Genomic DNA, 16,678 nt, shown 5'->3' on the forward strand with positions numbered 1-16,678 from the left:
AATGTATGTAAATCAAATCTCCTTTATATTTCTGATTCTCTTGAGGTGGTTCAAAATGGGCTAGCTGAGAGATCAGTCTGGATGTTTTGTTGGGAATTAGCCAAAATGTTACAATAGACATATTTTAATTTATGGCTTAAATTCTTGGGTAACAACCAAGAATCTTGCATTATGATCTCATTGGCCAAATAGGCTGGGATCTTCATTTGGGCTTAATGAATACGGGGATATGGACACCGAACTCCCTTAGGCTCCATGAAAAACCTAGACATAATAAATTAGTTCAAAATCGTTTTCTACCATGTGGATGTATCAAAATCATCACCATTACGGTGAACGACAGCTAACAGAAAATCATTAGCTATCACTCCAACCACCTGGCTATTGTTCAATCTGTATATAGCTGCATACAAACAGATTTAATGCACACAATAAATTAAACAAAGATATTCACAGAACGAAAACCCACTTCCCCAGTTATCCTTTAGCATTGCAGCACAGTTTGTTGGGGGAAGGAGGGGGACAGGAAGAGTCTGACCGTAACAGGCAAGCAGGGATGCCTTGGCTCCACAGGCTGTGACTTTCCTGAAGTCAGGCAGGGACCATTAATGTTAACATCACATTGGAGTATCTGTTGTACACACACAATCTGGTATGTATATACAAACACAGGTGCATACATATAGGTATATATAAATACACACCCAAAAGTGCTGTGAATTGCTATACACACCATATGCTCTAGCTAACGTGAACCCACAAAAAGCAAGGAACAGCACATATGTTCTACTACTCCCGCCACACACACTTCCCTTAGCATGACAACGACCATACAACACAGACTATTCATCTCAGCCTTACCGCTGAGCCTTTTCGCACATAACCCCGTACCAGATTATCATTTCCCTAACATGGTCATGCGTGTTTGGTGCGCTAGGTGGTTATGTTGGACGAGGGTAGTTTGGAGAAGGATTGTGTACACAAGGCGGTTCTGACGGGGGTGGAAGGCTGGTGTCTAGGAGGCCAGAGTGCATGGGCTGTAGTATGTGGTTGTTGTAGTGGAAAGGGGTAAGGAGCATGCTCGCACAGACGGAAGCATCGAAGGTATGCACTGTTAGGTGGCTTGCCCTTTCACTTCCTTGCTCTTATGGCTAGGTGTCAGGTATGTTGTGTGCATAGCAACCCTAATGGCTTCATAACAAAATTTTTGTGTATTATTTCATACAGGTTCTTTGAATGCTTCAGTGTAAGCTGGGAGTTGGATGAGGTGGAGGTAGGGGCCAGACCTCTGAAACACAGAAGTACAGCTGCAGCAGAAAATATTTTGTCTGTAAGTAGCCACATGTGAGTCCTTCCTTGCTGCAAGATAAAATGTGCCAGAAAGCCTAGCTCACAATTGATAATATTTCATGTGTGTTCAGCACCCGTCAATGAGGCTTGAGCGTGTCCAGCTCCTATCATCAACCGCTCCCGTATTCCCAACCTCCATTGATCAGGCTTGTGTGCATAGCACATACTGTGTCCATAACAGCTAAAAATAACCCTAAATCTAACATTCAAGCGCCCCCTCAAAAAAAAGAACAAAACCCCTCTGTCCTTTGTGCTAGAAATCCTCAGGATCAACTTGGCTACCAAGTTTTGGGTCAACAGGCAATGATTTTAAGAGATAGCTGTCCACAATGAAGAGTAGTGCTACCGAGAAAAAAGTTTAGCCAGAGCCAAAGATAGCCTATTAAAAATGTATGAACCATACAAAAAATCCATAGAAAATTCAAAGGGCATAAAAATTAACCTTCTATGAAATTTCACACCACTTGTCTACCTATATATTGAGAAAAACAGGAATTTATGTCCCATTTTAGAATGCAACTAACTACACTCTTCTTTTTACCAGAGAAAAGGAAAAGAAAAGCATGAAGTCAAGGGGGGGGGGAATCTTTCCACAATATGTAGATGTTAATAAGTGGATCTTTGACATGATACACTGTAGTGCTCTAAAGGAGCCATTATGATTTATTGAGTCAATCCGTAGTACGGAGACGTTAATAAGCGGATCTTATCTTATTAAGCGGAACATGTTTGTTCCGCTACATGTGCATCCACAGCATCTGCCACCCCAGTCTTCTGATCTTTCTCTTCATGTTTTGCATACCATGGCCACCGCACTCATTTCGGGGCTGTACAAAGTTGGCGAGACCCACAGAATGCAAATCAACAAAGAAACTAGAACAAAAAAAAGCAGCTGTTCTATAGAAACAGATGGAGGAGGAGGGCCAGTGGACAGAAATATGCAGAACAAACACATCAGAAATATTAGGTAAAATGGAAGTTTCTTGGAATTCAAGTGGTGGTTTCTGAATGCATCCTGGGACTTTTGCTGCTATTCTAGCTGGACCGTTAAGGTAGCTGATTACAGTCATTAAGTACTTGTAATCAGGGTCCCTGTCTAAAGTAGCCAGTTTAATATTATATATGCTAATAAGTCACCCATTACTTTAAGTGATGAAACTAATGCGGATTACTTATTACTTTTCTTGGCACTCTCACAACACCCGTCTCGAGAATGAAGGATGATGCCTTGACAATAATGCTCTATAATTTAACAACCCTTCACATATTACACATTACAGCACTTTTTCAGCTGAGGATCACTAAGTGCTTTACAAGCATTCATTAATGAAGCCGCATAACACCACAGTGACACTTGGCAGTCACCCACTTCCCGCCCCCTGACTTCTCCCCTCAGAACCCCTGACCCATTCACACACACCCTGCTCCTTGTCCCCTAACCACCCCCCTGGGACCCACCTCCTATCCAATCCCCCCTGCTCCCTGACTGCCCTCCTGACTCCTATCCACATCCCCACCTCCTGACAGGACCCCCAGGACTCCTACTCCCAACCCTCCCTGTTCCCCATGCCCTGACCGTCCCCCCAGAACCTCTGCCCCAACCAACTGCCCCCTCCTCCCTGACTGCCCCCCAGGACTCCCCGCTCCCTTACCCAACGCTCACACACACCCCCGGATCCCTTACCAGCAGCAGGAGCTCGCAGCCGCGACACCTGGCCAGAGCCAACTGCACTCCCCATGCTGCCCAGTGGGAGCGGTGGGTCAGAGTGCGGCCTGCGTGGCTGCAGGGGAGGGCCGGGGACTAGGCTCCCCGGCTGGGAGCTCAGGGGCCGGGCAGGACGTCCCGCAGGCCAGATGTGGCCCGTGGGCCATAGTTTGTCCACGTCTGCTCTAAATGGATTTTTCCTTTCTGAATGTATCACCATAGGGTGATCACATTGGATCACCATTCCACCCAGCATGCACACACTATAGAATCTCCCCGTGTCAGAGCAGTGCTACTAACTCTTGCCATTTTAAAGTGCATCTGATGGTATTGGATGTTTTACTTCCAGGTCCAGCACCTGAAGTCCTCCCAACCTGAAGCAAATACTCACCAGCAACCGCACACCATACAACATAAACACTAACCCAGGAACCTATCCTTGCAATAAAGCCCGATGCCAGCTCTGTCCACATATCCATTCAAGTGACACCATCACAGGACCTAATCACATCAGACACACCATCAGGGGCTCGTACACCTGCACATCTACCAACGTGATATATGCCATCATGTGCCAGCAATGCCCCTCTGCCATGTACATTGGCCAAACCGGACAGTCTCTACGCAAAAGAATAAATGGACACAAATCTGACATCAGGAATCATAACATTCAAAAACCAGTGGGAGAACACTTCAACCTTTCTAACCACTCAGTGACAGACTTGAAGGTGGCAATTTTGCAACAAAAAAACTTCAAAAACAGACTCCAAAGAGAGACTGCTGAACTTGAATTAATATGCAAACTAGATACCATTAACTGTGGTCTAAATAAAGACTGGGAATGGTTGGGTCATTACACCAATTGAATCTATTTCCCTATGTTAAGTTCTCCTCACACCTTCTATGGGCCATCTTAATTATCACTTCAAAAAGTTTTTTGCCTCCTGCTAAGGATAGCTCATCTCAATTGATTAGACTCTGCCTGTTGGTATGCATACTTCCACCTTTTCATGTTCTCTGTATGTATAAATATCTCCTGTCTGTGTGTTCCATTCTATGCATCCGAAGAAGTGAGCTTTAGCTCACGAAAGCTCATGCTAAAATAAATTTGTTAGTCTTTAAGGTGCCACAAGTACTCCTGTTTTTTTTGCGGATACAGACTAACACGGCTGCTACTCTGAAACCTGAAGTCAGACGATTACTGGAGAATCTCAGCTTTCATTAAAAATAATGTCGAGGAGAAAAAGCTTTAAAAGTAAAGCCTGGTTTGTGTTAACCACCAAAACAAGAAGGCAAATTGAAAGAACCCAACGCTTACTTAAAATCTCCTGATTTTGGAACGTTTTGGTTTGGCATCACTTTTGGAGGAGATTCTGAATGTAAATGGACTGGTGCAGCACTCTCCCTTGGGGGAAAAGGTAGCAGCCCCCTGAACCATTTGGAAGTAACTGCCATACCCACTCTGCTTCAAAGAGGAAGCTATTTGCAGTACACAACCACAAGCCATATTGGTCTTAACTCAGGAGCTAGGCTACACATTCTTGAGTGCTATCGACTGACAATTATCAGTTGACTATTAACATCTATACCGACAGAGCACTCTCATAAGGGGCTGCATCCAGTCCAATCTCCCAGCCTTCTGTGGCTCCACCTTCAGTTCTTTTCTCTTTTTAAAGCAGAATCCACAGTATCCACGATGGAGTCAATATCCTGTGTGTTACCCTTCCTCTTATCACTCCCGTGGCCTGTTTTAGAATCCTCCTTTCCAGCCATTCTTGCCCTCAATAAGCTAAGTGCAAGAGAGCTTTTAAAATTATGTCAATTTTCACAAGGCTTCACTGCTTCTTTTGGCCTTGCCCTCACTGTCAACTTTCCAAGTGCTACCTTAGCAAAGGGGAGGGAGGGAGGCGATGGTTTCTTTTCAATTTCTGAAATAAAGACCTCTGAGATGTAGCAGGGCAGAGGCGTAATGTGCATGTAGAAGTAAAATTGGGATTTGCAGTGGTATCCAGCAATAAACACACCACTAGACGCCTTGATAAACCTTCAAAAGGCAAACTCATCTTCTAATGTCAAAACACTCTCTATACTTCCTAGACTGTACTTCGATTAGATCACCAGAGAAACTACCAAAACATAACCTGGAAATGCATAACACAAGTAGGCACTGCATTTTTACTAATTTAGAATGTTTCTACCTTTGCGTGCTTCTTCCAAAAGTCCTGTAAACCCTGCCCAGAGTGGAGTGCTAGCTAATCAAACCCAACAAAATCATGGAGCTAACATGCCAATTGAACGTCAATCACACGGTTCTTCATTGCATACCATTCCCCCTTCCATTATGTTTAGGTTGTCTAATTAGATTATAAGCTCTCCAGGGCAAGAACTCAAGTCTTTTTTTCCTCTCTGAAAACCATCTAGAGCAATACATTCTTATTATTCTAAGACGACGAAGACGAAGAGCATCAAGGTTGATTTAGTTGGGGATTGGTCCTGCTTTGAGCAGGGGGTTGGACTAGACAACCTCCTGAAGTCCCTTCCAACCCTGATATTCTATGATTCTATGAAGGTGATGGCTATGTTGGTCTCCAGTAAACATATATGAGACTTTCACTTTTGTTGAGTTTTACCTTCTTCTTTCATATGGCTGGTGTAGAGCAGAAACTACAATTTCACCTGAAGTTGATCGAGCCAAATGGCTACATCAGGAGTAGCAGAAAATGAGTTCTATGAACCCAGTTTACAGTACGACATTAGTGGCAGCTTCAGGAGAATTCTAACCTCCACACTGATAATATATACAAATCAGGAGTAGGGTAGGTAAAGAGGAGGAAAGGTAAAGGAAGAAGAAAGTTGACTTAGAATGAAAAGCTGGATGAATAACCCAGTTATCAGAAGGGTTTAACTTTGTCTTCTCTATTTTTTTTTTTAACAGAATCTGCTATGATCACAACATTGACTTTTAATTACATCACTGACTGGATCATAATCAAGATCAACACTGGTCAAACCAAATGTAAAGTATGTTTAACAACAAACAATAACAACAACAAACCCGTAAACAAATCTCACAAAGTCGGAAAAATCATTCCCTGGACTGTTATTTATTGCATATTACAGTGGAATTGTATGTATCAAGATTCACACACCTCTATCATCATAATTATTTCTTTATTCTCATGGATTTTCCTTTGGAGAGTACAATGGATTTTCACATGTGCCAAGCACCAGAAAATCCAGTTGACATCAATGGGAGATGTGGCTGTTCAAACTCCTGAAAATGAGATGCCAAAATTCCACATGCCTCTACTATACTAACCCATATTAAATTTCCCTGTATCATCAGAAAATGATGAAATCAACAGCAATATTCTTTTGAACTGGAAAAAATATCTAAAATATACATAATATATGTTTTATCAGTTTAACATATAAACATGTGTACTGTGAAATGGCCATATTTAAACTGCCCCAGCTGACTAAACATTAACTGAAAACTAATTTCCAGACTGTCCCAAGAGCCAGCTTAGAGACAGGTACTCATTTTCCCTTTCAAAGTGGAAAAGTCAAAAGAGGACTGTGATGCGATAGGGAAGCAGTTCAGCTGATCTATTTTGAGCATCATGACAAGGAAAACTAATTGAGTGTTATAGTTAGACACAAGAAAAGAAAAAAAGCTCACTTCGGGGTAGTTTTGCTGTTGGAACATTAGCAGTGATGCTAATCAACTCACAGCAGCGGAAGAGCGAAGCCAAACTATAAAATTAGTAACGTCATGCAATGCTAAACCCATAAAGATTTGACATTGCAATCATTTCGCCCGGTGCAGCTGTAGGTGAAGATTCAGGTGCAATGTTTAAAGGTGACGCTACAAAGGAGTATAAAAAGATTGGGTTTAAAAAAAATTCAAGACTTTATTATACATCATAAAGAAGCAAAAAAGATGCAAAAAAAAAAAGACGTGGGCCAACTTTAAGCAGATAATTAGCCGTACTTCGGATTTCTTTTGCACATATTTTGCATTAGTTCCTTAAGGGCTGCAAAATAAGCATGTCTTCACCACTTCCCTACTTATGTCAGGATCCATTTGGCAGTGTTGATCCGCCCAGCAGATGGCAATGTAGCTTGAGTGTGGTTTTATCTCCTTGTTGCTCTTGTTGTTTCTTTGATGGTGCATCACCTTCATTGATGTTGTAAGGTGATGAAGCACTGCTCTAAAAAGAATGGCATGCATCTCATTTATACCAAGGCCTCTTTACACGGCTCTATAAGTCTAAAGGGGCACTAAAGAAAGTATAAATATAACTCGTACCCCCTTCAAGGCCCTGTTATGCGGCCAGAGGGGTGTAAAGGCACCGTAGTGGAAATAAGAATCAGGCCCAGAGTTTAGAACACTAACTTATGGCTGGAAAACAGCAGTTATTTACACACAATTCTTAGGTCATCATGCCAAAACAATGGCTATCGTTTTTGATTTGTGAATTTCTCTCTGACTGAATCGTGCTTATATTGTAGACAGCACATAGCCTTCCAGATTCTACTTGTGTTTCTCCCTAACTGCTAGCATCTCCTAAAAGTTAACTCCCTGGACTCTGGGAGTGAAAGTCAGCACAAGATCATGGGAACCACACAACTTCCCCTACCATTCCTCATTGTAGAAAATCAGCCTCAGGAGCATGATCAGATATGTTCCTGATGGAGAACTTGATGGGCGAGAGAGACATAAATGGAGATGAGAGGGGAAGGAAACTGAGAAACAAGCGTTTGGTAAGGTGCATCAGTGGCTTTATGACAGCACATATCAGATTGGGACAGAACTCAGAGTGGACCAAGCCTATGGAAATAATGCTCTCCAGGGGACTGGGAGCACCTCAAATCACACAGCATTTTTGTCTGGTCAAAGGACCTGGAGAGAGGGTGAGGTCTCCTTGGAGAAAGGAAATAAAATCAATTCCAGAAAACCATCCTGAAAAGGAACAAGTCTTTAAATGGACAGGAGCAGAGACTGAAACAAAGAGCTGGATGATGAAGGATGCACAAGTGGGAGGTTAAGAGAAAACAAAAGGAGGAACGAGGCTAGGGGACACTAGAAAAATGAGCCAGCGGTGTGTAAACTTTTCTGGTCATCTTCCATTAGTATTTCATTTTCTCATATGGTTTTATTTTCAGGGACAGCATGTTCTCATGGCTACCACTATGAGCGATTTCAACAGCCACAATACTGACTGGGGTTACTCAGAACCAGACGGTAAATGATTGGTGGAGTGGTCATCAAACGATGACCTTATTTTCATCCATGACCCAAAACAACAGGGTACATTTCACTCAGTTAGATGGTCACGTGATTACTCACCTGACCTCTGCTGGGTGACATAACTAGACTGTCACCCCAACCTGCGTCGAGTGTGCTCCTGGACAACTTTCCACATAGTCAACATAGACCATCACGCGTCCATGTTGGCCTTCACCTGCCCATTGTTAGAAGCTTCTAGAAAAGACGAACTCTCAGGAAACCTAACTAGAAGTTGTTCAGTGAAACCCTAGAATGAAGTATCGTTACCATCCCCTGGCTTTCCATCCCAATCAACAAAGCCTACAACCTTTTCTGTGGAGCCACCTTCAAGGCTGTGTGTGTGTCCATTTCATGAGGCTATCGCTCTGTCTAAATTCCTTGTTTAAATGCTAAATGTTCAAAACTATTGAAGTGGTACAAACAGTCTGGAGAGCCAGTTATTGCTGACCACTTAATACAGTCCTTAGAAGCTACGAGACAAGCAAGATGGGAGGAAACAACAGGGAATATGAATTTCACCCATTCCTGCCAGAAATCATGGAAACTTCTGCGTCGACTTGGATCGGCACAACACCCACCAGTGCTGCCCTGTCCTCCTGTCTCCCCAAACCAAATGGCTAGCCACTTGCTTCAGACTGCAAAAGTTCCCCTGAATAAGCTCATAAAACAGCAGAGTCACAATGACGTAATCCACTTAGTGTATAGGAACACTCACAAGCACTGAATTAGACACTGTACTTAGCAACTTCAAACCTGGAATGGCGACAGGCTACAACAATATTTCACCAGAGTTCCTGAAACACCTTGGAACCATGGCCTGTCAGTGGCTATCCAAATTCCTGATACAGGTTGTTAATGAGGGTAACCTGCCAAGGATCTGGAGGATGTCAAAAGTGATCGCCTTTTTAAAATCGCCTTTTTTCCCCATTGTGTGGGAAAGGACCCAGACAATGTGGCAAGCTACCGACCAATCTCTCTGCTATCTATTGTCTTCAAAGTCCTGAGGAGCTTATCCTTCAGTGTATATCTCAGAAGTGGAGACAGCTCTCCGTGTCGACCAAGCTGGCTTCTGGAAGGGTCAAAGCACATGAGATCAAGTCCTAGCCCTTGTTACATATATAGAAAACAGGTTTCAACAAAACCTGAAGACAGGAGATGTTTTCTTAGACCTGACAGCGGCCTACGATACAGTATGGCACACTGGCCTTCTGGTAAAATTATCAAGAGCTTTCTTAGCATGGGTTGAATGTCTACTTGTGAACTTCTACTTTGTGATAGGCATTTTCAGGTATATAGCAGAGATTGTCTTCTCTATGCATTTGTTCAACCCAATGGCTTACCCCAAAGCTCCATGCTTGCGCTCCCCTTGTTCAATCTGTACACAAATGGCCTGCCACTAACTCAGTCACGCTAGTCTACCTATGCAGATGATATCTGCTGCAGTGCCCCGTTGTGCTCTTTCACCGAATTGGAGAACATCTTGAACACCGACCTGGCCAAGATGGCAGCCTACTGTAGCAGTTTGCGCCTCCAAACAACTGTGACTAAGACAGTTTCAAGCGTCTTCCAACTCCAAAATGCAAGTGTCTTCCTCAAAAGGAAAATAACAAACATGAGACAAAACCGGTTTACCTTGGGGTCACACTGGACCTCTTTTTGACTTTCCACAACCATCTAGAAAAGACTGCTGGCAAAGTCAGGACCAGGAATAATCTAATCAGCAAATTAGCCAGCTCAACATGGGGCGCAGGCACAGATACTTTGTACCCTAACTCTGGCACTGTGCTATTCCTCAGAGAAATACTGTGCCCATGTGTGGGGTCATTCGCCTCATGCTAAATTGGCTGACATCAAACTGAACTCAACCATGAGTATCATCACAGGCACCCTGTGCCCCACTCCTATCCCATAGCTACCAGTTCTGAGAACATGGTGCCATCTCTCTCCCCCTCCATACACACATTCATTGCAAAGAGTCTACAGCCAGACTGATGGAAAAGCTATGTGCCAGTTCAGGTCTCCTACAGTTCACAGACATTTTCAGTCACCCCAGAGCACAACTTACGTCAAAGCATCCACTGTGGCCTTAACTGCCAGATTGAAATCTGTCAGCAGCAACCCTATGGCGCGATGAGTGGCCAGTTAAAACATCTGGAATGGTTTCCTTGTCGCTGATCTAACAGTTTGACTGCAGAGATTTGACCTGCGACGTCACCTTTGGACATATTCCTTGGCCAGTTTGGAATCTGTTCATCAATCTCTACACATGGGGTCTGCACAACGACCCACTTTGTCACTCTGACCTTCGTCAGTCAATGGTGCATGTTGTTGACCAGTGTCAAGTGACTAGATTTCATGGTGGCCTTAGGGCCCTTCATTGTGCTGATGAAAATGCTATTGGGTGGCTTGGCAAGCACTTCAAATGCTACAAGAGGATGGCTACCAATGTAATTTTGTATGATAGGTAACTGAACTACAAGCAGGAAGAAAAACTTAATATCACAGTGATGTGGGAATTCTCTACATTTCAAAGTAAGTGTATTAGGGTTGGTCTCTAATGCAAAGAAAATGAACTGTCTTCGCTACGATAAAAGGTGTGTGAATGCAAGTTAACCAACTGGAAACAAAATCCTATCATAGTTCGTAGTTTTCACACAATTTATCAGATCAAGTTAAAAACTAGACTTCCCCCATAGCCTAACTTGACATGCTAATTTGTGTGAAAACCATGTACTGCCTTGCCTTCACTGGGATTTTATCCTGAGTTAGCTAACTAGAGTTAAGAATAGACCATGTTTTCCTTAATGAAGACAAAATCTAAGAAGCAGATAAAGTCACTGGCCTACACACCTTTATATTGACTATATAAGTGTCTCCTTCAGCTTATGTTACTGAACCAGCTCCCCGCTATGCCATACCTTCATATGTTCCTACTTCAAGAAGAGTTCCACTCTGCTCAAGGTCCAGAAACTCCTGCACAGTCAGAAAGTTATAGTCCACACCAGGCACTTCTCCTTCTCGTGGAGGACGGGTTGTGCCTAAATGGAGAAAGCTACAAGTTAATGCAACATCAATATTATCAGGAATTAAATGAGACATTGAAACATCTTCCATGGAAATAACAGTATCAGGAAATTAATTCTCCCATGTGAGCTATGTGGAAAGAAACCTTGAGAGTCAGTTAGCGTGAATTCTAGAATTTACAGCCCAACATAAATACTGAATAGGTGCAGTAATTCTGTCCTTCACAGACATGTATTACCAATCGTTTTACCCTTCTGTATTCACTGGGCTGTGCCAAACGATCTCTTGTGGCATATGCAGAAAAGACATCTGCCAGAATTTGGTGTTCGGAACACACCAACAGTTGTCCCTGCGGCTAGTCTGGGATTTTATTTTACTGACTCTCCTGTGAATTGCCAGCAATAAAATTCCTTACGCTACACGAAGTATGTTTCTAGATAAGGAGGCTTCTTTGCAGCTTCTATTTGTATGTCTCCAATGCATCAACTCTCTCCTCTCTCATCTCAGCTCAAGATCTCTTTTCTCCCTTGCACGTACCTGTTAATTTCTCCCTACTTTTGCTATTACTTTTTACTTAGCACTAGAAAGTGTTGTGGGGCACAGTTGTTATACAAAAATGTTAAAACTCTCTCTCTCTCACACACACACACACACACACACACACACACACACACACACACACACACACTCTTCTGGTACAGTAGGTTCACCTAAAAACTTCATTCCAGTTTAAGAAATATTACCGAGTATCCCTCATTTTAAGTACAAAGAATTATCTTAAACTTATATCATCTCTAAAAACTAGAATGATTTTTTTTACATTGTATCCACAATTTGTTCCGGTAAATGGTAAGATTACAAGTTTAAACATTCGAAAAATGTTTGAAAACACATGAGTGTGTTAAGGTTCTCCGGGTAAACAGCTCTTTGCCCCTGCTGCACCATCTCTGTATCGCAAAGGCTCTGTATAACATGAGCATGAATATATTGAAACAAACAGGAACACAACACCCAACCATTTGTGTGCCTGTCCACGACTGAACGAGTTGGCTAAAGTTCAATCCCCATAAAATGGCAGTGACGGTAGTTAACAGGGGGAGGTATTGCTTTCTCTGTCAAGGAGCATGTCCAGAATTTGCGATTGAGGCTCATAGTTGGAGTTGGCAAAAAACAAAAAAACCACCCTGAACCTGGAAATATTTCAATGGAAAATGGAGACAAATTTTCCTGTTTTTCTACCTGCACTCCTTGTAACCTCGGGATTCTCTTGGATTCCTGGCTGCTCCTGGAGTCTCAGATAATGGCCCTTATCAGTTATATTAGATACGGAATAATATAACCCTACCTCGCTGAACTCAACCTCCCCACATTCATGTTGTTGTGACCTCCAGATTAGATTATTGTAGTAAGGTCTTCAAGGAGTTATCTGTGACCAGCATCTCAGAAGCTTCCGCTAGTGTAGAACACGGTGGCCCATGACTTCACAATTGCCACCTACTGATCCCCCAGAGACTACTCCAGCTCCCAATTTGCTGCTGGATGCAATTCAAGGTATTGACTTCAATCTACAATAAAAATCTGTATGGTTTGGGGTCTGGCTACTATTTCTGAGGCTGCCTGTTTCCCAACGCAGCATCCCAGAGACATAGCCCTTTGGTATGAATATGAGAAGACTGGGAACAGGGTTCCCTCACTGGTGCATCATCTATCCTGAAATTCCGTTCTCCCCATCAGCTTAAGTTCAGCAAGTGTGATGTAAGACGAGTCTTTTCACAACTTTTTGTTGCGGTGGCATATTCCACTGTTTTAGATTATAGGGTACAGTTGATACTGATCGGTTTTATGTTCAATAGTATTTATTTTCTTTAAGTGACTCCTCAGGCCACAGGATGTGCGAATTCTGTCAGTCTAACAATAAGTCTGATGACACATTCACAGATATTAACACACATTCAACCTCAGAAGAAAGTGTAGCATAACATGCTTGGAGGGGTGTGGGCACTTTTGGCCATAATCAATCTGCTGGTTCAGGAATAACCTGAAAGCAGCCGAAAGCCGTAGCACTAAGCATGACTGCTCATTATCGACGCACTCTTCCTTCCTGCAGGCAGAATCTCCTCATCACAGGCATCTGCCTCAGCCCTCCACAAAAAGGCTGAATTCCATCACTGCACATAGAAAGAGGTGGCGGCTCTTGGGAATTTACAGGGGAGACTGAAGCTCACAGAAGCTGCTCAGGCATAAAGTTCCTGTCCCACTGACAACTTGGCAGCTGTTTTCAAGTGCCAGGGAAGGGGAAAGTAGGTTTCTACGCCATCTATTTGAAATATGGTTCATGAGGTCACTCCTGAGAAATCCAGGGGGAAAGAGGATGGGAAGCAATGGTGATTTTACATCACCTTTGCACTCCTTGTATTCTTGGGCTATCCAAGCCACTCTTGCTGATGCTCAAGCAGCAATGACCCCTCCACATGAACCATCTGCCAGCTACGAATAGCCAGAGCCCAGCATGCGCCAGCCATACCCGGTTTTCCCCCGGCACACCTAAAGTAGGGGCGATGGGCCATAGGGGAGAGGGGTGGCACAGAACTACACTGCCCTGGAAACCAACTTACACACTGGGTATTTCTAATGATCTGTTTCCGTCACCTTTTACTTTACTTTGCTGGAGCAGTGTAAAGGGGCTAAAACGTAACTGAGAATTAGACCCTGTGTCTTTCCTCATCCAGTGTAACCGTCAGATGTCACCCGGGACCATCAGACACTCGTGAATACAATGCATAGTAAATGATTTATCATGTAACTTACATATTAAACACAAACACACAGATAAGAAGGGGAATACATTATTTAATAAAATGAAGATCAGAGAACTTCGGGATTCATTTCAAACCTCCCCATAATTTCTTTATTCCTATCTTCCTCCTGAGACTATTTATTAACCATTTATTCCCCTTCTTCTGTTTTTTTATGATGGTAAAACTGCAGCTAGCAGTTTACTGTACTGGCTGGCTTTTTTACATGACAATTATATCTTTGCCATAATTCCTCTGAGCCATTTGGATGGATTTATGTGTTCCATTTCAGTGTTCTTAATTTCCTGAAAATGTTCAAGTAAAAAAAAAAAATCGCAGATGGGCTTGTTATCAGTAGGACTGTCTGTGACACACATTGAATGCATTAGAAATGCTGAGCCGTAGCGTACAAAGAAAAACATTACATCAGCTAGATAACATTTGTCACCTCGCATCAGTCTCCAATAACGAACGTACGGAAATAAAACAACACTCGTTAGGGTGCCCTATTTGGGGGAAGGTTTAAAAAAACCCAAAACCAACAACTATCCATGTTATTGTCTAGCACAAAGATTGTTCTCAGATGCTTGTGCTGCTATCCATCCTGCCTTGAATCTGAGCAAGTGTTACTGACTGCGATTCAGAAAGAAAGAGGGAAGGGAAACCCCACCTCCTCCTTTCTTGTAGCAGAATGGCAGACTTGCCGGCTGGACACACGCCTGGCAGATGGCATTTCAAAGAGTCTTCATGAACCATCTGGGATGTGTACAATGATTACAAACCACACTTACAACAAAGCCAGAAGGGTTTCTTCTCAACAGGAAAAAAAAAAAAAGCCAAGCAAATTCTATTCCCTGTCTCAGGAAGGGCATGCTAAAAATAACCAGTGTCTTCCATTCTGAGATCGTATATGGCCTAGACACAAATGCATGATTAATTTGCAGCATGTATGTTAGAGATTACCCCCAACACCTTCCCATCCAGGAACCTGTCACCGTAATGTTCTGCTGATGAATCTGAAATAGTAATTAGGTCCCTTGTTATTAATGGGATTTAATTATGTGCACAGCATAGGACTTTGCTTTACATTCCATTTCATCATCTTTAGAGTGTGATGGTCTTTGCTGAGAGAAGACTTGAAGGATCATGGTCCACTTCATCAGAGCAGAGCAGCACTAATGGCAGATTAGAACATGGCTAATGGCAGAACTAATTAAACACACTGAGCTTTGTCGGCTACCCTGGCCAGAGTGAGATGTTCAGCTTGAAAACAGGAGCCAATCATATTTAAATATGTTAACCTGGCTGCCATATTTGCACTGAAATATTTAGCAGTATCAAATGTTACAGCCATTAGATAGTAATTTAGCTAATTAATTTGTGTTATGCCCTGCTGTGAGACTCGCTCAGAATTGCTAATGCTGCAACAAGAAAGCACCGAAGAAAAGGCTGGGTGATTATGGACTCCTTGCATGCATTTTATGGTTCATAAATTTTTACGATATTTGGCAAAAGTGCTCCCTGTTGTATAAAGGTAGGTAGTGACCTTACATTCATAATCTAACCACTTGTACCTTTTCTCCTGTAGCCATAAAAAGAGACTACATCAGCACTGAAGTTTGCACCATCAGCTTCTCATGGACAGGGGGAGGGGGGAAAGCTGAGAACAGATTTAAAAATTTTATTAAGATGATGTTAAAAAAGTGAACGGTACAGAGTTTAAGCATAGAAGTTTCTGGTTATCAGGGAATAACAGATTATCGAGGGTGCAAAGTTTGGTTTAAGATCGGGTGGCATAAGTAATACATAATCTGCAATATCCCCGACTGGAGGTAAAAGGTTGATGGGTCAAAGTACAGACATTGAGATACGGATACTAGAACGCTAATCTGCCTACCATGGTTCTGAATTCAGTAATATAACAGTGTCCATTTTAAAGACAAATTGATATCGCCATTATATTGCCTATCGAACAACTGTGCTGACAATGATCCAGCATAAGCCTAAAGGATAGCATGGTCAAATTGTTAATATGAGATTCAGAGGCTGTTTATCTCCTTATCATTCTACCAGGGCCTCATGTTAAGTTGTTAAAAGCCTTTGATACCCTGCTGCTAAATTAATCAGAATCTTACTTATTGTAATCCAAGCATAAGACTTCAAAGAGCCCAGAGTCAGTCACCTCAATTACCTTCTTGTTAGAAGAAAACAATTCTCTAGCATTGTAGTGCAATTATTACACCTAATCAGTCGCCAGCAAATCATTTAGAGGTTGATTTTCAAAGGTACTGAACACCCTCACCTCCCATTGACAGCTGTAATTTTCGTAATCTCCTCACCCACTCCTGTTGGTTGCAGTTTAGAATCCAACAGAGCACAGGGGCATACACCATGTGTTTCTTAAAACTATATAATTTGCAGGAAAATAGCTTTATACTCACTGCCATCTAAGAGGAGGCTACACTCAGGCTTCATTTAAAACCCCAGAGCTGACACCTAATTAGAGACTTG

At 42.6% G+C, this 16,678-nt stretch overlaps 1 protein-coding gene across 36 annotated transcripts in view; it reads right to left on the reverse strand.

Moving 5' to 3' along the window:
- The window catches only part of MAGI1 (membrane associated guanylate kinase, WW and PDZ domain containing 1), a 495,477-nt gene that overhangs the window by 106,350 nt on the left and 372,449 nt on the right, over window positions 1–16,678 (reverse strand). For 34 of the 36 annotated variants that reach the window (XM_045023728.1, XM_045023723.1, XM_045023748.1 and 31 more), the window contains exon 3: window positions 11,267–11,386. In XM_045023728.1, coding sequence (XP_044879663.1) covers window positions 11,267–11,386 — 120 coding nt within the window. Of the gene's footprint in view, window positions 1–11,266; window positions 11,387–12,611; window positions 12,822–16,678 lie in introns of those variants that run through there. The other 2 variants (XM_045023742.1, XM_045023741.1) reach the window with 2 other exon arrangements.

This window comes from Mauremys mutica, chromosome 7 (genome assembly GCF_020497125.1).
Source record: "Mauremys mutica isolate MM-2020 ecotype Southern chromosome 7, ASM2049712v1, whole genome shotgun sequence".
Classification (NCBI taxonomy): Eukaryota; Metazoa; Chordata; order Testudines; family Geoemydidae; genus Mauremys; species Mauremys mutica.